General features: G+C 41.7%; 3 protein-coding genes across 10 annotated transcripts in view; 2 read left to right on the top strand and 1 right to left on the bottom strand.

Moving 5' to 3' along the window:
* cep170aa (centrosomal protein 170Aa) overlaps nt 1-16,588 on the top strand; it is a 43,731-nt gene extending 27,143 nt beyond the window's left edge. For 3 of the 8 annotated variants that reach the window (XM_030441639.1, XM_030441645.1, XM_030441646.1), the window contains 13 exons: nt 4,412-4,765; nt 4,959-5,248; nt 7,281-7,370; nt 8,234-8,351; nt 8,526-10,058; nt 10,310-10,360; nt 11,499-11,772; nt 12,009-12,240; nt 12,642-12,809; nt 12,903-12,991; nt 13,084-13,177; nt 13,281-13,332; nt 13,848-16,588. In XM_030441639.1, the coding sequence (XP_030297499.1) occupies nt 4,412-4,765; nt 4,959-5,248; nt 7,281-7,370; nt 8,234-8,351; nt 8,526-10,058; nt 10,310-10,360; nt 11,499-11,772; nt 12,009-12,240; nt 12,642-12,809; nt 12,903-12,991; nt 13,084-13,177; nt 13,281-13,332; nt 13,848-14,173 (3,671 nt within the window). In that variant the 3' untranslated portion in view covers nt 14,174-16,588. The remainder of the gene's footprint in view (nt 1-4,411; nt 4,766-4,958; nt 5,249-7,280; nt 7,371-8,233; nt 8,352-8,525; nt 10,059-10,309; nt 10,361-11,498; nt 11,773-12,008; nt 12,241-12,641; nt 12,810-12,902; nt 12,992-13,083; nt 13,178-13,280; nt 13,333-13,847) is intronic. The other 5 variants (XM_030441640.1, XM_030441642.1, XM_030441644.1 and 2 more) reach the window with 5 other exon arrangements.
* A 1,787-nt stretch (nt 16,589-18,375) lies between these two features.
* hint1 (histidine triad nucleotide binding protein 1) lies at nt 18,376-21,487 on the bottom strand. Its single transcript, XM_030442917.1, has 3 exons — nt 21,300-21,487; nt 18,895-18,999; nt 18,376-18,693 (listed from the first exon to the last, which is right to left on the bottom strand). Exons 1-3 carry the CDS (start codon nt 21,408-21,410, stop codon nt 18,529-18,531), a joined length of 381 nt encoding a protein of 126 aa, XP_030298777.1. The 5' UTR covers nt 21,411-21,487; the 3' UTR covers nt 18,376-18,528.
* lyrm7 (LYR motif containing 7) lies at nt 21,455-23,167 on the top strand. The gene is made up of 5 exons (XM_030442918.1): nt 21,455-21,589; nt 21,802-21,874; nt 22,010-22,080; nt 22,473-22,554; nt 22,702-23,167. Exons 1-5 carry the CDS (start codon nt 21,572-21,574, stop codon nt 22,770-22,772), a joined length of 315 nt encoding a protein of 104 aa, XP_030298778.1. The 5' UTR covers nt 21,455-21,571; the 3' UTR covers nt 22,773-23,167.
* The last annotated feature ends 268 nt before the right edge of the window (nt 23,168-23,435 follow it).

Here is a 23,435-nt window from a genome sequence, read left to right as displayed (position 1 = left end):
GCACACTGAAATAATATTCCCTTGTGAGTTATCAATTAGTTTTACCTGAATTATCATCATACTACTAGTGTTATACCTTAATGTTTGATTTTACACACTGTCTCAAATGTCCATGTCTCTGCCTATATTGTGTGAAAACTGGGTTTATTCTTTGTTAGGTAGAGAAGTTGCTGGGTGTGGTAACCATGCCAGGGGATTAGCAGCTAACAGACAGAAACATTTAAACCCCTATCCACATCCAATGACAAGGCTTAGCATGAGTAGCATAGCACAGCCCCCATTGAATTTCACTTTTTGCAGTCATTATCAAGTGAGCAGCACATACTCATATACTACTTCATGGCAGTTAAGAACATTAGAGGTAGCTTTTGGTTTCTTTTCTGTTGAATTGTCAGTGTGGACATGTAAAACGTGTTTGTTCACCTCTGTGGGCTTGTTGCTATGTTTCCTTGGGGTAAAGTTTGGGATTGCCATGACTGTAAATTGCATGCTTCTGTGTGTGTCTTTGTTCCTTTTACCTGCAAACAGCCAACTGCTAAGTGGGTTCCTGCTGGACAGAGATTTTGTGAGAATGGGCCGGACCAGGCAGTGCTAGTGGTGCCAGTAAAGAGAGTTTAAGTATGAAGCTAAGCTAGGCTATGGTAGACTGCATGCTGGTCATGAGTTAATTAAATGGAGGTCAATTTATGATGTTGTTGACATGTGTGGGGGAGGGACAAGCAGATAGAAACTGATGAAAATGGAAATCTTTAATGCAGAAGTTTAAAGCAGGGGAAGCTAATTCATTAGACAGGGTTAGTACTACATGCATGTCAACTGGCTGATGGAGTGGCTCACCTGATGGATGATTATGTTGCTAACTGACTGTCTGACTGACTTTGGGACTGCTTGAGTCTGCAGGGTTTCTAATTGTGACTGATTGATGCTTAATGAGCTGGCCCTTGGTATTTCTTCTTAATAAGAGAGAGAGTGAATGGATTGTGGTTGGCTGTGATGCGAGTTTAAGGAGGAAAAGCAAGAATACCCACAGATGAAAGAGAAAAGAAAGGTTGGATGAGTAGGGAGTGAGAGGAGAGAGAGGGATGGAAAGAGGGCAAGTGGACAGCTGGATAGGAGGTGGTCCGTTGATGCCGGCTGTGTCCATGTGAGATGTGAAAAAACAGGTACACTGGAGAGACAGGAGAGTGGATCAGCAAGGCGGGAGAGCCTCACTGGAACGCTGAGTGCAGCATTTCTGGCAGTAACAGCAAAGATGATTGGACAAAGAAAGCCAGGAAGGAGAGAGAGAGGCTTGTTGCCTGGACTGCAGTGAACGTGGAAAGGGAGGCAGCAAATGAGGAGAGAGTGGGTCTTGGCAGATAGTTGTTATAGTAACAGTGATGCAAATGATGGGAGGGAAAGAGAGAATACAGTCATTTACAAATAGCAAAAACTAGCAGTGATCTCTTTGTGTCTGTGTGTGAGAATGCTGCGGGAGCATGTGTGGGAGACGAATTTCAATGTTGATTCAGGCCGTGTGTGCAGCATGTGCCGCTCGCATGTGGATTTGTGTGGCAGAAATCCGTCGCGTGTGTGTTGGCTGCATGTGTGTATTTGAGACATGCTCAGCACTGATCTGCAGACAAGCGGTGCAGCGTGTGTGAGAAGAGGCGTGTGAGATGTGCTTTGGGTGTGTCATAGAGGTACGAGGCAGAGAGAGAGGCAGAGGTTTAGCGAGGAGGCAACTGAGCCAAAGCATTTGATTTGTAAACATCAAGGTGAGTCTTTCTCTTCTCTCTATAAGGACAAAAATAGACGATAAATGTTTATACTGGCTGGAAATTCTTTCATTGTTGGGTGTATTATTGTAACATCTAAAGATCTCTGCATTCTAATAAGTGTAAGGCTTTACATATGTGATTGGAAATGTTATTGAGGTTGCAAGTATTTTTCTGTTTTTCATTATGATCAGTATTTCACGCACAATCGATGTCATTCGCAGCAATTGTAAAAGGGTTGAAGTACAATTTTGTGTGTGCATATTGTACTGTATTGTAAGCTTAAATGCAGTTAAAAAAATCCATGTATGTTTGTTTGCAAATTTGCTTGTCTGTCTCTGCAGCTGTGCATGCATGTAAGTAAGTGCACCCTCGTGCCGGGTGCTTAGTTGTGTGTTTGTGCATGTGTGTGTGTGGCCATTGGTGGAGGCAGAGGCCAGCTCCAGTGTGAGTCATGGCGGGGCGAGCGGGGCAAAGCGCTGGACTCTCACAGATAGCTCTGTTCTTCTCTGGCCCTGCCAACGGCTTCTTTGTCTGGGAAACGTAGCTTGAAAGACCTGCCTCTCTGTCTGCTTATCTGCTGATCTGCTCAAGCTACTGTAACACTCAGATGCTTTCCTCCGTCATTCCATTAATTAATCCACTGTTTTTTTTTTTATTCTTTGTTTTATGCCATGCATTATTAAATTTCCTAAAGAGATAAAAGAAAGGACAGACATAGGAGGTAGACTGTGCAATGTGACAAATGAGTTGTAGACTCAGAAATATGCCCAAGGCTGCAGAGCCATTGTGATACCCCAATAAGGAAACAGTACTAGATTAAGTTAATATTGAAGTTCAATAAGGTTTTGGGGCTTGAGGGAGATCGATTAAAAATAAAGAAAGCAGCTGAGCCTGAGCAATCGTGGCATTTAGTTCCTAGTAATGGTCGAGCTTTAACAGAATGGGATCCTACAATTCCAATAATGCAGCTCCACCCCCACATTTGTAACTTAGGCCTTCTGTTATAAATGTGAAGATTCCAAAGCTGAAGCGAGATAATGACATCACTGCAACATCATCAGGGTTATTATCTCAGATATGAAGAGCATCTCAAGTGCTACAAAAGAGTAGTAATAACCATGAGTTCAAGGAACCTCTCTTATCATATATCAGATGCTGTCAGTATAGCCAGATTTATTGTGATTGTCACTGTTTTATATACTTTTTTGTGCCAAGGTTAAGGCCATGTGGGTTTGATGTATATTGTGTGTGCCACTGAGTGGTTTCATACAAAAATGTTATGATATTTACATTTGAAGAAAAAGGAAAGTGACATCATAGGATCAGACAAATTCAAACTAAATTCACTATGTCTGGACAGTTCTTCCAACAAACTGCTGTAGTCCACTCAGCCATGCAACCAGCATTTTGTCCTCTTGTCTCTTGGAGGGCAGTCCACTTCTAGTCCTTGATCCAGCTCTTGCACACTGTGGCTATTGTAAAAACAGCTTTGAACATCACAACGTGGTTTTAAATGAATGTCATTTTCAACATCCGAAGTCAGGCTGTATGGGATGGGAAGAGATTAATCCATTTAACTAATCAGCTCATGAACAGGAACAGATGTAGACTCTAGATTATGAAGTGATGCTATTGATTGATTGAATGATTTATTTTTATGCCATAGCTTCTTTATGAACATTTATTAGTTAAGAGAAAGCATGAGATCAAAACCTGTGCCATGATTTATGAAAGCATGTGAAGTAGTGTTCTCCAGTCATCCATAAAAACAGCCACATGGTGTGTCCTCCCCTCCTCTCTCTGACATCCTGACTGTCAGCTCGTTAACTGACAGGCGGATTGTCTAAGTGGCTGTCAGCTCTAGTGGCGATACACTACCTCCTGAGCCTCCTTCAGTCAAGAATTCCCACTCTTTCTCTGTTTGTCTTTTTCTTTTATTCCACCTAATCCACTTTCTCTCCTTCTCCATCCACCCTCCTATTTTCCTTCTTCCCAGTTCAGCCTTCCCAGCTTCCTTTCACCTCCCCTCCTCCTCCTCCTCCATCCCTGAAGCCCTTTCTGTCTCCACCACACTCTTATCCAGACTCATACTCTGCTTCCCCCTCCATGTCCTCCTCCTCCCCTCCCCCTCACCACTCGCTCTCACTGCCAGTAGGCAGGGCCAGTAACCGTGTGGGTGGCATGTCTGGATTAGTATGGCACACTGTCTGCCTTCGTACACTGAGAGGACATGCTGATTTGCCCCAGACTGATCGAAATGTAGAAACAGCAGTAATGTGGTAGGTAAACCAGGCATTGTGATAGTTAGATGATTGTACTCAGGCCACAGGCGAAGGTTTCTGGTTCTTTTAGGTCGTAAAGGTTAGCAAACATTTGTTTCTTGTTGTGGTGTCCACAATGGATGTGCTTTCAAGAAGATGTGGTTATGTGCTGTGGTCTATATGGGACTTTTTTCATCTTCTTCTTCTCTGAACAACCACATACATTGTTTTACTGCACAATACTGCTGTTTTGTTTCTTTATGGATGCACAACAGCAACGAACAGCTGCAAACTGATATATTTGACTGTGAACTGGACATATTTGTACATTGTCACGTGGAATATTGTTCATATTTTTCATATTGTTCTTTATTTTTTGCGTCGTGACAGGCAGCAAACATGAGGATGGCACCCAGAGTGACTCAGAAAATGGACTGGGCCTGCGATTCGCGAACCGCCGCCATGCCCTCGAGGAGCGCCTAAAAGCATCGCACGGCCACTTGGGAGGATCAGGAGGCACAGGAGGAGGAAATGTAACGGTGAGCGGGAACAGAGCAACCAGCTCTCGCACGGCCTTTATGATTGAGTTCTACGACGAAGAAAACCCACGCAAGCGCCGGTCATATTCTTTTTCCCAGACTGCACCCCTGTTAGGAACAGGAGCTGGCGGGGAAGGACTGTGTCCACAGCCTCCCTCTCACCCCAAGGTGTTCAGCATTTCCACCTCTGCTGCCTCAGATTCAGGTAATAAAACTTCAACATTAATTTGCAGAAGTTGCAGTAAATCTGTTAACCAGGGCCTGTTGTCATTCATTCATTAAAATCAATCATTATGGCGACTTGTCTCTTTCCCATGATCCTTTGTGAGAGCATTTTATGTGCATTTGTATACATGTTTTTGTAATAGATGTATTTCTGCTCCATACTTTAACTCTAGGTAAAGTCCAAGCTCCAATACCAGCTACAGTGACTGCAGGTGCCCCTACCGCTGCACGCGTCCTTCTCAAGCAGAGATCAGAGGACCCGAGTATAGGTCGCAGCTCAGCCAGTACCGGGCTGGCGACAGGTAGTCCCACCACCCCCAGCGAGGACACCTCGGTTGTGGGGAGAAGAGTGGGAAATGCTGCAGGAGATGCAGAGGATGACCACAGCGATAAAGGGACCTACACTATTGAACTGGAGAACAGGAACCCAGAGGAAGAGGAGGCCCGGCGTATGATAGACAAGGTAGGAGTGTGAACCTCGACCATTACAATAAGATGTCTTGACCACATTGTTTTAATTCCGGCATGAGGAGATGCAACAGGAATCCCGTAAAAATTATTGGATTTAATATTCTCTTTTAAATTGCTATTTGCAGTAGATAATAAATTACTTTGGAGAAACTTTTTCCTCTCTTTTAAGGGCTTGTTTAAAAAAAGCCAGATTTTTATAATGAATTTATGCCATTACTGCCCACACACATTTGTGATGAAAAAAGATGAAAAAGATGAAAAAAATTTGTTGACCATGCTAGAATCCGCTCTGCTTTATACTGCACCAAGTCCCATTCCCTTTGAGGCTCATTCCCAGACAGCCACACACACTCTGTTTTATGTTGCTATGTTACTCTTGTACTTGCACAATATGGATGTAAGACTGTTTACTAATGCAACACGAATATAATTGCATGTTGCGATTATTCTATTGTATTGCTATATGTTGTTTAGATAATTGACTCAAGTTTAATAGACTTAAGTAGACTGTAAACTGCATGGAGCTGAGTAATGTTTGTCTAATTTGTGTGCTTATTCATCAGTTCATAGATACAGCAACAATAGCTTCATTTAAATTTTTCATGCCCAGTGAAGCACTTTGAAGATAAAAAAAAACAAAGGTTCTCTGAAGATAGGTTGAATAAGTTCAAATAGAGGTTATTTGGAGAATCATTGCTTTTTCAACAAGGTCCTAAACAGGTCCTAAATCTCAGATTGCACTAATCACTCCAGAAAATGTATGAAAACAAAAACCTAGTCCTTGGTGCTCTCTTTCCTTATTTGTGTCTGTAAACGTAGCAAGGTAAAGACAAGAGCATCAGTCAAATTTATTCTGCAGTAATTCTAAAGAGAAAGCACAAACAGAGCAAGGTTAATTGCCTCTTTATTACCTGCTTCGTTAGCACTTTCAGAGTTAGCAAGTCCTTTGAGACAGATTTGTGCTGTTGTCACTGAAACAAAGCTATTGACTCTCAGTTGCCTCGCCTGACCACCACTCCATCCTGTCGGTCCCATTGGTAAACCTAATGTTTCTGTAATAGCCCGAGGAGACTTGCTCCATCAAGCACTGCCCTGTTTTATGAAATGTTGCTCCGGGGAGGTTAAAAAAACAGCATCGGTTTCTTACTGCTACCCCTGTCCTTTGGCTCAGCACTCTCTCATTGTTGACTGAAAAGGGGACAAAGCGATACACTTAAAGAAAATGGCTTAATGTTAGTTTCAGGATGAGATTTGGCTGACTCGGGCTAAATATAAGGCAATTGCTAGGATTTCTTTTTACCTTCATTATAAGTAAAGTCAGACTTAGAAGAAAGACTTACTTTAAATATGTACAAATAGCAGAAAGTTTACTAAAGTTTTTAAGTGCTACCTTCAAGATTCAGAAGTTGCAACTGGAGGCATATCTACTCATTTTTCAGAAGCTAAGTTGTCAATTAAGGTTGTTACATACAGTAGACATAATTTTAACTTTACTAAATTACATCTTAAAGAGCAACATTTCCCTTCACGTGTTGTATACAGGTGTTAGGAGCAGTGATATAATTAGTGGGGTGTATTTCTAGGCAGTGTTAGTCTGCATTACATTCAAAACTGGAAGTGTTGTTATGCTAATTCCTGTAATTAGCTGACACACTAATTGGCACACTGCTCACAGTCTGTCCGCTCTCACTCTCTCTCCCTTTTGTAAATAGTGTGTATGTGTGTGTGTAGTTGTGTATCTGTGTGTGTGATATCTGTTCGTTGCCATGGTACTCATCTATCAAGTGCAGATCGTTGCTTTACATGAACAGCATCTACTTCTGTCGGTTCAGTTCACCTTTATTCATTAAGAGAACTGTTAGAAAGTGTGCTGCAGCACTTATGTCTATAGGATGCATACAGTGCTAAAAGACTAATTGGAAAGTATGACAATAATACATACAGTACATACATATATAATGCCATAAGATGTCCATCTTTTGCCATATTTTTAGCTTTTGTCCTACTTTTTTAAACATTTGTAGGTGTTTGGTGTGCAGCAGAGCCAGAACTCCTCTATTCTATCAGACCTGAAAGAAGAAAAAGGAAAGGAGACTGGAGAGTCAGAGAAAGAGGTAGAAGACTATACTTTAACAGCTTATTTGTCTTTCTTTTGTTTTGTTTTTGCTGTTCTGGATTCTACTTTTTATTTTTGGAGTTTACTTTTGGTTTTCCCTTGTTGTCTCTCTCTTTATCTGTCTTTCTTACTAAATCTCTCCTCATATGTTCACCAGTACACAAGTGTACATTACACCCATATCGATGTGATTAATTAATTTTTGATTAGGTAAATTCCAATGTAAAAAATGACCTCTGTCTCACAGTTAGTTATGTGCTCTCAGTCTAGTGTAGTATAACAGAATGTTTAAGCGGTAGACAAAGAATCATGGCTGAGTTTCATGATGTGAGTCACAGTCACTCCCATGGCTTGACTACTCTACTCCCCTAGCCTGCTCATGGGAGGAGGCTAGTCCTCCCTGACCTAGATCATGCCAAGATGAGGAGAGACACGTTCAGCCCTCTAGGCCATTTCATCAGAGGGAGGGGACAGTGTGTATGAGCATTGACAGCCTTTGTATCATATCTTTTATGTGGGATAGATACAGATGGATATCTTTATCTCAGTAAAATGAGGAGCTGCTGTTCAGCTTTTTTTTAAACTTTCTTGAACAGTGATGCTGGTGATGGTGGATGAGATTTAGGCAACGTCAAATAAGTAATTTTGATATCAAGGAAAAATACAAATAAAAGTATATCCCTTCATTGCTACAAACAAAATAATGTCCATGTTTTAAATTTCAGATGAACACATGAATGCTAATCTCGCTCATGATTTGCCCTGTATATTTTGTGCCACTTTGAGCCACCGCCAATTGACTAAACTGCTCTTTTTTTCCCTTCTCTCTTGTCAACCCACCCCCCTCTCGTCTCCCCTCAGGCTCTTCCTGGTGACTCGAGCTGGGTCTCTCAGTGGGCCAGTCTAGCTGCCAACCACACCAGAACAGACCCAGAGGGCTCAGGAGCAGAAACAGCCACCTTCCTGCACAAAGAGAGAGGTACATATTTACTTGATCGCGAAGAATGGATATGCCTGAATTGAATGTTGAGCTGGAGTATTTTTGCCAAAACTTAGAAGCATGTACAGTAAAAAGTAGCACTCAAACGTACTTTAAATTAATGTCAAAATTGTCTTGAATCTCATTTAAGTGAGTTTGTCCTTTCTCTTGAAGCTGATGCCTTTGAGTCTAGTGCATCCCTCAGCAGAGGGGAATCCTCCTCCAGTCTGACGGACCGCAAACGCAGGACGCTCCCCCAGCTCCCAGTAGATGACCCCCGGGTAAAATCCAGCACCAAAGCTCTGGGACTGAGATCCGAGATTGGGGAGAAACAAGACACTGAACCCCCAGAAAAAGAGAACAAGGGAGACGGGGAATCCCCAACTCCTACGGGAGACGTGGAGATGACCAGTAGACGGAAACAAAGTTCCACATCTTCTCCGTCCAAGGCTCCTGTCCGGACATCTGGCAGCACTGAGCGGAGGAAGAGGTCAGAGGAGAGGAAAGGAGGCGGAGGAGCAGGAGCAGGAACAGGACCCGGAGAAGGAGAGAAGTCTGGAAAGCCTCTAGTGCGCCAGGGCAGCTTCACAATTGAGAAGCCCAGTACCAATGTCCCTGCAGAGCTCATCCCACGTATCAACAGAGGCAGCAATGGGCGGGAACGCAGTGACTCCGTGGGCAGCATGGATACTGCTACGCTCCTGAAGGACACTGAAGCTGTCATGGCGTTCCTGGAGGCCAAACTAAGAGATGAAAACAAACTAGATCAGAAAAGCAGTAAAACTGGAGTCACCACTCATGGTTCAGGTTCTGGCTTCCCCGCTCGGACTGACTCCATCTCTCCTGAGTCTGATGTGGACACAGCCAGCACAACTAGTCATGTGACTGGAGAGAGGAAAGCTGGTGGCGAACAAAAACGACGTTCCTTCAGCAGTATGCACCGAGAGAAGAGCAACATGAGCACAGCTTCCAAGACAAGCGTTACCAATGCAAGTGCACGTGAACGCTTGGAGAGGAAGTCTAAAACAAGAACTGTGGAGGTTTCAAGCCGGACTGATACGCGCCGCTCTGTTCAGCCTTCTGCCTCCTCCAGAGCACGCCAGCCGTCTCTGGATCTCACTGATGATGACCAGACGTCTTCCTTCCCCATCTCTGACATCCTGTCCTCAGACCAGGAGACCTACTCTGGACCTTTGGGGCACTCCAAACTTAAATCCTCCACCGCTGGATCCTCCAAGAGCAGCAGGACTCTACAGGCAGCCACAACCTCCTCCCTGAACAAGCAGGCCGCGCTGCCTCAGCCGCGACCCACGAGAGCCTCCCTTCTCCGCCGCGCCCGCTTGGGGGATACGTCTGACACGGATCTAGCTGATGCAGACAGGGTGTCTGTTGCTTCTGAGGTGTCCACCACCAGCTCCACCTCTAAACCGCCATCTGGTCGGAAGGGACTGTCACGACTGGACATGTTGGCTCAGCCGCGTAGGAACCGCCTAGGCTCCATCTCAGCCCGCAGTGACTCAGAGTGTACAGTGACACGGAGCTCCACCTCTTCACCTCGTCTGTCAGCTGAGACTGCTCTGCGTCTAGGCTTGCGAGCATCAACACCAACCGAGAACAGGCTGACACCCAGGATGAGGGCCAACAGCGTGTCCAAACTGAACGAGACCAAGACTAAGACAACTACAGCTGGTTACTGCTCGCCCACAGGTGAGACTCATTTCTGCTTTATTCTGATTATCTCACATATTGTAGGAACAGTCAGAGGAGGGAAAATTAAAGTTGTTCATCAAGGGTTCTAATTGTATTATATGCATTCTTATTTCTGATAGCATGTGGTATAGGGGTTGAGTATAAAATTGCACCATTTTACACCTCATCATGTGTTGGTGTCTAAACATTTGTCTGTAAACATTTCCACTGTGTTGTGACAAACTTGTGCATTGGTTGTCATCGTCCAGAGAGCTCTCAGCCCGAACCTGAGGGCGGTGATGCAGACGAAGAGCTGATGGGTACTGTACCAGAACTGTAGAGCCTTGATTAGACAGAATATGTGTGTGTGTGTGTGTGTGTGTGTGTGTGTGTGTGTGTGTGTGTGTGTGTGTGTTTTGTGTGTCAGACCTGGGTCACAGCAAAAGAAGCTGCCACCAAGCTCAAGATTTTTAGGAATTTATTTTAAGTCCATAGTAAAAGAAAATACAAATTTTGCAATGAAATCATACATTTGTTTTGAATACTTTGCCAGCTGTGAATCTCAATGTGTAGTACTAGTACATGTATTAGTACATGTTGAAGTACGATGACCCAGTTCTAGCATATCTTGCCGTGTTAACTTGCCGTGTGTCTCCTCCCTGACATTCATGACATAATGCTGTGATGAAGACCCAAGTGCTCTATTCACACTCTTACTTGTTTCAAAACATATAACAACACTGGATGGAAGTGGCTTTGCAACACTGCTCCACCTAGTGGAGATTTTTATCCATGACACTTCCACTTTGTCCCATCTTACCCTTGAGAGACTGATAGAGCATGGTGTTGTCTCATCATGGTGCAGCTACATTAGTGCAGCTGTTGTGTGACCATTGTGAAGCAGCTTAACACATCCCTGGCTCTGTCGAGGTTTATGTACCTTGTTGGATGCTTTTGTTGGCTGCCTCAAGTAGAGTTTCTTTGGTGCTGCCGTGTCTGTTGTTTTCACTTTGGTTTTATTGTTGCCAAAACATTCATGTTGTTGTCCAATAACAATAACTGAACTAAGATACAAAAAATTGAATGCTTTGCTTCAACAGTCTTTCTAATTCACAGCCACCCATTTTTTATTTTAGTTCAAGGATAGTGCATTGCAGAGAATAACTTTCTATTTTAACCTCAACCTCTGTTAAATTATGCATCTCTACATTTGTTTAGGTCCCTAATCCAACATCTTTTTCAAACCGACAAAGAATACAGATTTACAACCTCAACTTGCACAATTAGTTTTTCCTTTATTTCCAATGAAAGCAGGATTTGCTGGGGGCTATCTCATTAACAAAGCTTCTCATGTCAACAAGCTCATTTATTAACTTCACGAATAACACGTGTTGTAACTGAATAAAGCACTGTAATATTTACTTTACCTTCCATTTTACTTTACCATTACCTTCACAGTGTCCAGTAGCAGCAGGTGGAGACGTCTGCCACCAGAGTACGGCTCAACCTCAGAGGAAGAGTTTGGCTCCAACCGGAATTCTCCAAAGCACGGAGGACGCTCCCACATGCGGCCTCATCACCTCGTCCCACACCGCAGCTCAAGACTCAGCACCACCGCGAGCCCAGGCTCCAGCGTGGTGACAGCTCCAGGCGGAGTAGGAGTCAAACACCGCATGAAAGAGCAAGAGGAGTACATCAGGGACTGGACGGCACACAGCGAGGAGATAGCCAGGTATTGATCAGTATAAGATTTATCTATTAAGAAGCTATTAAGTCAATATAAGAAGGAAATCTTTCACAAATCTGTTATGTTTTGATATGATATTATTATGCCATGTTAAAAAAGAGCTGTCCTTTTTTGCTTGACTTTTATCGTGATGTGTATGTGATCACAGCTTATTGTGTATGCAAGTTGCATGTTGTCATGTCTATCCTAAAGAACTCCTCCATCTGTCTGATGGTTAACAGGTTATTCCCATGTGTGCGCAGGATCAGCCAGGACCTGGCTAAGGACTTGGCCATCTTGGCCCGTGAGATCCACGATGTGGCCGGCGAGATCGACTCAGTCAGTTCATCCGGCACTGCACCCAGCACCACCGTCAGCACCGCCGCCACCACCCCAGGATCAGCCATCGACACCCGGGAAGAGGTAGGCCCTGCACGTCCCACCCAGCCGGATATACAGGAGAGCATGAGAAAGGTGCCCGTTTTTCTTCTTCTATCACTGACTTACTGCGTGTGCTTCCATTGCGCCTTGCCATCCCTCCTGTGTTGCTTTAGTAAGAATGGCCTCCTCTCTGTTGCCTTATAGCATTCTTCTGTTGTGAGAGGTATTCATTAATACATGCCCATATGCTGTACTTTAACTTCCTCTTTTTTATTCTTTTTTTTTTTCCATTAGAGGATTAACTTATTTTAACAGTATAGCATTAAAATGTAACTTTCATTGGCTGGACAATTAAAGCTTTAGAGCTGCTTAGCTCACTAATTCCTTCATTTCTCACAAATCTTTTTAAACTGCAATATCACTAGAGAGAAATGTATTCAAGTTTTTGAGTTTTATTTCCCTCTTCTCTGCCTTCTCCTTCTCTCTTACTCTAGTTGGTGGATCGGGTTTTTGATGAAAGCCTCAACTTTAGGAAAATCCCTCCTGTGATTTCAACCACTAAGGCACCAGAGATCAACGGTAAGCCGGTTGAGCTCCGCCCCCGAGCTCCTGACACTCTGGAACCCCGAGCCCTGAGGAGACGCACGTGGAACCGAGAGGATGTGAGAACACAGAGTACATGACAACAAGATATACCAATCATTCACCTCCAGGTTGTGAATTCAGAATTATTTTCTTTTCCTCTGCGTGTTCAGGCGGTGTTGGACAGCCTGCTGCTCAATTCAGTTTCTCAGCTGTCAACCAAGATCAGAAATTCTGTAGACAGAACAGCAGGAAAAATCAGGTACTCATTTTTGTCTTTGTACTCATACTAATTTTTCTATTTGCAAATCTGCTGTGAATGAACATGCACCCTGTAATATGTTCTTTTTCTAGGATATTGTTTAAGGATAAGGACAGAAACTGGGATGAAATTGAGAATAAAATGCGATCTGAGAGTGATGTTCCTCTTCTGAAAACTTCCAACAAGGTACAGAAACCTGTCTGTCTATAAAAACAATATTGAATGACAAGGAAATTGAAGAATTATTGGGGGCTAACAGTTTTATTGTATTTTCTCCTCCTCTCTTCAGGAGATCTCCTCAATTCTGCTCGAACTGAAGAGAGTTGAGAAGCAGCTTCAAGGTAAAACAGCTTCCCCCTTATATAATTAGTCAAGTACTGAAAACAAACCTACCTGTGCTAGAGACACACTTGAGCAAGCAACTCTATTCACTTAAAGTAAAACAGAACATCGTGAGGCGTTAATTCTTAAGAGTTCAACACACAATTTGTGGGTCAAAACCATCCATACACTAAATGTTGTGGGGAGTGTTGTCGCTTTTATCACCCTACACATTGTTGGCTTGTTACTAGCTGTGTGGTCATTTCTAGGTTACCATAATGCTAGCTACTATCAAACATAACCAGCGTACAGTGTCTTATTTTATTTTTTTACCACACAAGCGCTACAACTCAATGTTACCAAGTGCACTGTCAGCCTTTTTCTGCCCGAAATTAACATTATATGGACAGGAGCCCTTAATGTGGTTCATCTGCACTGTGTGGATCTGGATTTGATTCAACCCCAACCCTGTAAATATACACTGACTTAACACACAGCCTTCTACACATTGATTCTCTCCCTGTTTCTGTCCCAGTGATCAATGTGATGGTAGACCCAGATGGGACTCTGGACGCCCTGGCCAGCCTTGGTCTGACCAGCCCCACCACCCCTACCAGGCCCCAAACCGCCAAAACAACTTCCCCCTCAGCCACCAGCTCCGGGTCTGCGCCCCAAGCCAAAGAATCACTGCCGGAGATCCTCCCTGGGCCTGGAGGATCAGCCGCCAGGGTTCAGGCCTCCTCTGCCAGCACAGGGGAGACCGCACGAGAGCCCAGCATGGGTCTGGGGTTAACGGGGGTCGGAGGACTGCCCTTCAACCGCATACGGCCGAGCGGAGAGGAGGCCATCGCACAGAAGTGAACGGAAAGTTCCCTGAAATCAGTGTTATGTGAAATAAATCTGGAAGCAGGTGTAGAAAGATTTAACCAGTTTTTTCTCACAGGACAGTTCTACTGATTATACCAGTGGAAGCTTTTGGTTATTATATAAACATTTAGCTCAAGTGTTACCAGACCCAGCCGGAAATGAAGTGCTTCAACTGAACTTTAGACTCCCAACTGATGCATCATGGATATACCTTCAGAACGGACACTCACCCATGATTGATTTGGACAGTCATATTATCAACTTTTCAACTGGCCGACCAGACTTCCTGATGGACTGGAGGCTACCTGGCTGCTCTCTCAGTGGTTGTCCAGCCTCCACCCTCCTCCAGTCTCCTCCTCTTGCCTTCTACGTGTGTGTGGACCCTTCCTACACTAAGGACATGCCTTAAAACACATCCTCAATAGTAGCAGCCCCTGTCCCCTCTATTAATATACAACTTTTGAGACTTTAATAAAGTACTTTCAGACCAACAGAATGCATTGTAAAATAACACTTGCAAAAGTATGTTCTATTTACACTATGATGAAATGCAGCACATTGCAATGATTTATTAGCTTATTCAGTGTAAGAAAGATTTCAGCAGCCTTAAGTAACCACCCTGACGAACCACTCAGTCATACAAACATGCTTCATGCCTGAAACTGTTCACAAACCAAGCAGAATTGCAGATGTTTTAGATTATTTCATAACCGTCCATTGATGCATCTCTCAAACTGTTGGAAGGATTTGTAGTGCCTCCCCATCTCTGTGTTTCTCCTTCCCCCATCATGTTTTCCTCTCTCCTTCCCTTCCATTCCCTTCCCTCCAAGTAGTTGGAAAAAGTGTTTGTCCCTTCAGTAGCATGTACAGGACAGAGCAGAGAGCTTTCATCCTGCTAATCGTTGTCTGTGTTGATCTTACTAATACCGAATGGTAGTTTTACACAGTAAACAGTAACAGCCTTTGGGAAACCAATGATCATTTTCTCTCAAAATTCTCACTTACCAAAGTTAACAAGTTCATTGATCGTTTCATTTTCAAGCAGTTGAGCCATCTTGAAATTCATCTGTCGAATTTATATTTCAAAAATGGCAGTTCATCTCATCATTTTTCTCGCCTTCTCTGAATGTCAAATCATTTTTCTGTCAACAAATAAAAGATTGCAAAAGCTTATTTATTATAATGAAACACTAGTTTAATCATTGCTGCCATATGCTTTTGGTCTCTGTGACAGTGCCCTTAGCTTTTCGCAGTACATCCACTGAAGTGTCCTATGATTTCCAATTGGCTTTTTTCTACTTTTTCCAGTCACGAGTGATGCGACTTTTTTTAAACATAGCAATGATGAGCAAAGAAAATATCTGTTTAAACTAAATATTTTGTAATATTTAGATACTGGCATTGTAGATATTGTAAACCTTTACTTTTTAATGCTTGAGTCACCTCACAATGAATTTCACTTTCTTTGTCTGTCATACAAAGTACACAGAAAACCTGAACATGGAAAACTGCTGGAATTGGGTTTAATTACTGGCTATAGTTCATCATTTTTTCTATAAGCTCCCTATCTATTTTTTGAATTTTACACATAATGCAGCTTCAAATCAGTGTGTAAACAGATAGATGCATTGTTCCACCAGCGGGGGAAGTTCCAGCGTACTGATGCTGTAACATTGCAGAGACAGTATAGTTAAACCTCTATCTCATTGACTTGCTGCTTTTCTACTTACTTTACTGGGACGAACCATTTTCTGAATCTCTCTCAGCTTGTAGTCTGTGTTCTAGAGTAAGTAAGGCAGTATATTAGTACTTAGATACTCTTGCAGTAGTGAATTTAGGTACCAGAATACGTGTTCCATTTCCTTCTCTCTATACTGTACTGTACAATGTTTTTCAATGCCTCAAAGTGCCCATTTTGACTCTAGAAGGGCATTGATTAAAACAAAAGAAAAAGATGTAGTTGTCTAAAAAGAATTATCTTATTTTGCACATCAGATTGTGGTGTTTTTTTTCCATACAGAAGTAGTGAAGAAGCAGTGAAAGGCTGCATCAGATGTCAAATGGTTTGACAAAGAATGATATCACTTTGGATGATATCGCAAGTGACTGCCTTGCCTCTCTGGAACTATTCTGTCTGTACAAACAAAGCCTCTAATCGTGTTTTCTTTTTTTTTTTCTTTCTCCCGTTTTATCAAAAAAAGAAAGAAATTAGGGGACTGTGAATGCTAGGTACATGTTTATTTTTGAAATTCTACATGTGTCATCTGATCAGTGTTCTTTGTCATTTTTGTAAAGAAAAAACACCATTTTATTTATTTTTTTGTTTAATATTTTGTGGATGTTTCATGCATTTTATATTTGTTGGACTACCTGCATTGTTTCTTACTGTTAATAAAAGAGAGCCATTCACTTGTTTCTCTGTTTTGATTTGACCGGTGAATTATTGGGTTCTGGTAACAATTTTTATAGGATCCTGCTTTTGAAAAATGTAACTTGTCACCAATACTGACTGACAAAGAATCTCTTATACAGACCTGGATTTTGTAAGAAACATCGGCAGGCATTTTTTAATCAAAGAAAAAGGAAAGGTTTTTAGACTCAACGACACAGCTACCCCTTTGTTTTGCATAAACTATGAAACATTTGCATGATTGTTTGACTCGTTTTACACAAATACATTTTAACCTTTGAATGCATACAGAGTACATATTAATTTAAGTAATAAAGTGCATATTCACTACAGTGTCAGCTAGAAGTGCCTACCTTACACATTAAAGTGAAACTTGCGCCAAAATTCAACCTAGGATTTTTTTGTGAATGTACACAAGTCAAACTTTCGTGTAAATGCATAATTACGACGAAAGCGCCACTTTTAAGATTGACACTGCCATCTTGCCAGTCGAGAAGTGTCGATCTCTGAATGCAAATGAATGGACTCCATAGGTTTCTTATATGAGGATCCCTTTTCAACTTCAAGGTCAATATTGTTTTTCGCTAACGACAAAACAATGAATTAGCCGTGCATTTATATGGAACTAAGCTTTAGGAGCTTTCCACTTTAACTCTCCTCCATGCTACGTTGCACTCGGGGATAGACACTTCTCGACTAGCAGGACGGCGTTGAGCGGAAGAAACATCTGCTAATGTGAGATGTTCAAAAACGTTCTTTTTAGCAAACTCTGTGTACACAAACAATGGGCCACATTCATGAACCGTTCTTACGAACAAATTTGTTCTTAAGTCCCACTTACGAAGATTTTACGAAGATTGTGGCATTCATGAATTTTTTCTTATCTAGGATTTTTTCTTAGGCAAGAACAAATCCTACGAACACTCAGGAGTACTCTTACGCACATTTCAGTGCCGAAATGTTGGCATGGTTGTGTTTTCTTCTCTTGTGTAGTTCAATAAAATGCAATATTACAGTAATAATTCTGTCATATTTATTCATTTATTTATGCATTTCATATTTTTGGTAATTTACAAAGAATTTTAATTCTAAGATAAATTAAATGTGCCAATGATTTAAGATAAATCAAGTAAATTGGAAACATGCCATCAATTAGTAACTCCCCCACCATATTTATACGTGGCATTTCTCCATCCAAGGACCGCAAAACAATGGCATATATATTGCTCCTGCGGCCTTCATCAATGTAGGAACACAGCTGTGAACAATTCTGAGGCTTACGAACGCGTTGGTGAATCTGACGTAGGGTTTTCTTAAGGAACCTCTTAAGAACAACTTAAGAAATAATCTAAGAAGATTCTTAAGAAGATATTGGTGAATGAGGCCCAATGTTCTCAATGCTCGTGTTCATGTGTAGAGACCCTGGTGATACTACGAGCAAAGTTTCATGTTGAGTTGAGCCTTCTTAGTGTTTTAAAAATAGCAATTTTGATGCTAGCGTAAAATTGCCCCAAGCACTCCCATAAAAATGATTGTGACCTGAAAAACAAAACATGGTCAGTCGTAAAAGTGGCGCTTTCGTCGTAATTATGCTTTTACACGAAAGTTTGAAAAAAAGCCTAGGTTGCATTTGGCGAGAGTTTCACTTTAATTGTCACATCATCAGAGATGACAAATCTCACTGATCTAAAACAATAACATGGGAACAGCAGCAGTTCTGGTAAGTCTTAGACTTAAAGGCATTCAGTCTGATTTGAGGACTTTTAGATAAAAGACAAACAAGAAGTTTTATTCATATCATTTTATTGTCATTGATGAATTTCCAGATTTTGTTTGATTCTTATTTCTGATGACAAACTGTTAGAGACGTAACATTACGGTTTGTCAGACAACAGATGTGACTAATGACGACTGGATGGTCTGTGCTGAGAGATGGTGGTTAGCCGGGAGGCCAACCCATCTGGCGTCCACCCAGGACGTGGATGTGGATGTGGTAGACCGACTGGCCTCCGTGCTTTCCATCGTTTACGACAATTCTGTAGCCTTCGGACAGACCCGCGTCTTTGGCGCATTTCTTTGCAACTAACATTAAGTGGCCCAACAACTACGAAACAGAGAGAGAGAATGAATGAATGACTGAGGTATGTTTAAGCAGACAACACAGTGGATGACAAGTGTTCAGAGACAACATGGCTGTAAAGGGTTCCATCTAGTGGTCAGTGACAAACGGTTAGACAAATCACCGAACAGAGTTTTACAAGCCGTTATAAAAGGCTAGCAAATAAGGTCACGCAATCATACTTACTGCAGCGTCACCCTCCTCTGCTAGAGACAGCTGAGCAATAGGCTTTTTTGGGACAACAAGGATATGAATGGGAGCTTGAGGAGAAACATCATTGAAGGCCACACACTGAAATACAAAAGAACACATCAGAGGAAGAGTTCAGCCTGTACAGTTTTTTTGCTTTTGTGTTTTTGTTTGTTTTGGGGGACATTTTCCTATTAATAAGCCTGAGGCTAGGCTGACAGTGGCTAAGTCTGTTAACTGACAAAATAAAAATATTTTTCATTATCAGGATAATCATGAAGATCCTCACATGAATGACTTGAAAAGATGTCTAGCTTGCTGACATACGATCCTATATTGGTGTGCGAATTTATTTTGAAATGCCTGAGCTGTCATCATGGCTGACGGCATGGCTTGCACATTGCATCCCCCACAACGAACAGCTAAAATATCTCTCATGTAAACATTTCTGCAAATTAAAAAACAACAACAGTAGGATGAGGTTACCAGGTTATTTATCCTTTATTTGTGCAGGAACACCTCGTCTGTGATTACTTTCTAATAAAATGGCGTGTCCTACCTGTGATGTAATGGACACATCTGTTTCCACACAAAATGTACAGTTAAAGTGATTCCAGTGTGTTTAAACTAGGGCTGTCAAACGATTAATTTTTTTAATCGCGATTAATCGCATTTTGTCCATAGTTACCTCGCGATTAATCGCAATTTTTTTGGCACATTTTTTTCTGTTCTAAATGTACCTTAATGTATTGTTTTCATGTTCTTAATACTTTTAACAACATAAGAAAGGGCAAATATGCTTGCTTTATGAAAATGTTTATTCAACACTTCAAATCATGCAGGAAAATGAAAGGCTCAAAAAATATCCCCTCACCCTAAATGGGATCAAAAAATGGTGATGTCTGCTTTTGGCGAGGAGGGGGAGGGGGAGGGGGCGGTGGGCTCTCTGCATCTGCCACGTGTTTGGCTTGCAAATGATATTTGAGACTCGACGTACTTCAGTGGTAACTCATTCCATTTTGACAGTACGTGCAGATAACTTTTGTACTATCGACAGAACCATCTGGCAGTGTTTTGAAAGTAAATTTGCCTTTCATAAGTCCTTTCTCCATTTCCCTTCACTTTCGCTTTTCAGTCCACCGTGTTTTTCCCGAACGCCAACCCTGCTTCTTCTATTGATTCCCTTTCTTATTATTGTGCCACCCTCTGGATCAAGACTACAGGTGCCACCGACGGCCGTAAATCATACAATGAGCGTTTCTTTTTTTCTTTTTTTTAATACCGAGTGTTAATCGCGCGTTAAAAAAATTAACGGCGTTAAGAGGATGTTGTGTTATTAACACGTTATTAAGTTAACTTTGACAGCCCTAGTTTAAACGCTTTTTTATTTTTTTTAATGTGAAGTTTTAAGAATATTTTGAAAATGATCTGGATAACGTCGTAAATTATGTAGTGATGTTTGACAGGATAATCATGGCATTTAGTTTTCATAATGTCCCATGCCTAGCAGATGATCCCAGTTAATCGCCCTCATCTAGTAAAAAGTGGGATAAGAGTCAGTGCCCATCATGACTGGGTGGTAAACACAGCTAGCATTCCCATTTTCTCTCTTGCACTGCAAGTGTAATGAGATCAAATTTGCAGCTGTTCTAATCATAAAAATCTCCTGCTGTCTGTCAATATGTTTGTGGTGAAGCCTGTCAAACAGGCGGCACTGGTAGATGGTTCTTAGATGATGGTGTTTGTCTCTGTAAATTATTAGGGTGTTACCTTCTGTCCGGATATGACACAGCGTCAACATTTTCAGGGTTTTACATGTCTACATGGTGCTATATTTCATTATCACATATCAAACACCACACAAACAATAATACAGATGAATGCGCACAGTCTGTATTTCCAGTGGCTATATTAAAAGGTATTGCTGCAGCAGCAGCAGCAGCAGGCAGATTGGGCCAAGTGGACTATGACAGACTTTGGAGGAAAGCCAAGAGACTGCAGATGCCAAGTGGCAGCTGAAGATAACATGCAGAACTAAAACGAAACCATGCTTAGAATACTATCGAACTCTTTTAAAAGGCTTATTCAATTTTTAAAAAGCACAATTTATGTTGAGTGAGAGCAAACTGTGCTGCTAAATATTGCTATTTTTCGGTCAGTGATACACGTATATACACTCACAGAGTTACACTTAAGTAATTCTAAGTGTTGTATCGTAGGCAGCTGGACTTTCTTTAAGTCGTTCCACCTCTCATCCTACAACAGAATTGCATTTCCTGCGAGGCTAGCGTGGAGCTAACATTAGCTAAACGCCACCTTGCAGGCAGCCGTGACACATTACAGCGAAGCCGTGCGATTAATGCACCCAAATGCGTTTATGGTGGTAAATATTAGATGCATACCAGGTCATCTTCGTGGATCAGTGTGGCAGGTATCTCTTTACGGATGATTTTTCCAAATATCGTGTCTCCGCCCGCCTGGGCACTCTGCGCTTTCTGCGTTTCATCAGCCATGTTGGCGCAGGACGAGCATCCTGTCAGCGCCGCTTTTGGTTCTGTGAAACCTTAGCGGGCGCTCATTGGCTGCCAAAACGCGTCATTCTAAACTATGCACTGATTGGTCAACAGCATGACACTTCTTCCTCCAAAGCCGGAAAGAAGCTGAAGAAGTCAACATGGGCTCTCGTTTGAAGGTGAGGCTGGAACATTGTCATATTTATAATAATAACACCATTAAAAACAATGTTTACTGTTTGTCTCTTTAGCTGGCCCAATTCTTAAATATATGTTAGCATGTCCCAAGAGCTAAAAGGAAAGAAAGTGATAGTACTCATAGTTGTTTCAGTTGAAGTAGCAGCTGCATGGTGCTGAAGTGGCTAAAAGCTGAACGTGTGTATAAATACAGGTCCTACGTGCGTTTAAAGCGCTGCACAGAACAAGGATGGCTGTATTCAAAGAAGATGATGCAGCACTGACAGGTAAGTTATGTACCTTACTGGTTTGATTCCTAAAAGAAGAATGTCTGTGGCTTTTTCTTTGTTGGTTTTGATGTTTATTAACCAGCCCTTGCCAAAGAGGATAACTGAAGCATCTATTATATTTCCCTCACAAAGCCGCAAGGTTAAAGATCAACGAGGAGTTCCGGAAAAACAAGGATGAAACATCAGAAGAAAACATTCAGAAGGTACAGTGAAAGTGTAACAGACATTGACATGACTGTTCACATAGATTGGACATACATGTGTGGATGTGCCACTGTATATTATCATTATTGTTCTGGAGTATTAAATCTCAGCCAGGAGTACTTCTTGACCCCAACTTTCCAGCAGCGTAGTCGCATGAGTTTGATGTCATTGTCTTGCAATTCCCAAGGGTCAGAAAAACTCACCAGCATAGATATAAGGAATTGATCAACTTGGAGGCATACGGTTCTGAAGGATCGGTCAGTTTGGAACTGGTTGTCTACTTGAACTGGTTCTCAATTCCCATGTGAGAGGCGGGGCATATGACATGTTGGTTAGGAGGGGCCCATTGTCTCATACTCTGTCTACACTCATTACCCTTCTGCTTTTACAGATGATCAAAATGGGCTCAGATGTGGAAATTATTCTCCGGCAGTCCGTCTTACAAATGGAACATGTAGGAGAAGAAAAGCTATGTATGTCATTCTTACATTCTTCTCCATAATACCAAGCAACATGTGTTCGCAAAGAATATAAACCAGAAATCTTGACTTCTTTTGGTTTCTCACAAATTAATGATACTTCCTCAATATATAAACTTATTCTCTCTCTCACACACACAGTGCTTCGACCCAGAGAGAGCCTTCTACTTGAAAATGTACCCTATTGTGACCAGCCCAGGACAAAGTCATGACAGACCACTGATTACATCGGTTTAATAAAAATGAAAAATAAAAAACAGACTTTCCATTCTTTACCATCCATATGCTTTTTAAAGTAATCAGACAAAACGGAATTTCAAGTTGTTTAGTATCTCCTGAACAAACAACATTTTAAAGATCATTGCTAAATAAAGAAATGTTTTTTGATTCTGTGAAGATCTCAGCTGTTCTGCTTTAAGAAATCTGTGCTGTAAACTGAATGCCATAATTTAATGTACAGTATTTTCTCAAATGTTTGTGAAATGTGTTAACATTTGATTTGGAGGTATTCCACATGCTTTTCAGTAGCTTGTGATTCAACTGAATCAGGGAGGGAAATGTTACTTTGCTGCTACTGAATAAAAATGTGTCTTTGTGTGTGCCCAAACTGTCTCAGTTATAATTTATTGTTCAGACCACTCTAAATGATAAATGATAGACAGTAGATCTAAACTCAGGTCAAAGACTACACCAACTCAAAGTGGCAATAGCTATCAAGGTCTCCCAGGATCAGTTTTAACATTTTATTGGATTGGTTCATTATATGTTACTGTTATGTTTAATACAGAGGTATATATTTTTTTATTCATTAATATTATTTTACATTAACATGATGGAATCCAGGCAAACAACTATGTGGAGATTATCTTTCTATG

Source organism: Sparus aurata, chromosome 15, assembly GCF_900880675.1.
Source record: "Sparus aurata chromosome 15, fSpaAur1.1, whole genome shotgun sequence".
In the NCBI taxonomy this organism is placed as follows: Eukaryota; Metazoa; Chordata; class Actinopteri; order Spariformes; family Sparidae; genus Sparus; species Sparus aurata.
This window is presented reverse-complemented; position numbering and strand designations above follow the sequence as displayed.

Coding starts and splice junctions, on each gene's coding strand:
- hint1 (XM_030442917.1), bottom strand. CDS start 21,410: ATGGCTGATGAAACGCAGAAAGCGCAGAGTGCCCAGGCGGGCGGAGAC. Junction 19,000..21,299: donor TGATCCACGAAGATGACCTG/GTATGCATCTAA, acceptor TTTGTATTTCAG/TGTGTGGCCTTCAATGATGT. Junction 18,694..18,894: donor CAGAGGAGGGTGACGCTGCA/GTAAGTATGATT, acceptor TCTGTTTCGTAG/TTGTTGGGCCACTTAATGTT.
- lyrm7 (XM_030442918.1), top strand. Junction 21,875..22,009: donor AGATGATGCAGCACTGACAG/GTAAGTTATGTA, acceptor TCCCTCACAAAG/CCGCAAGGTTAAAGATCAAC. Junction 22,555..22,701: donor TGTAGGAGAAGAAAAGCTAT/GTATGTCATTCT, acceptor TCACACACACAG/TGCTTCGACCCAGAGAGAGC.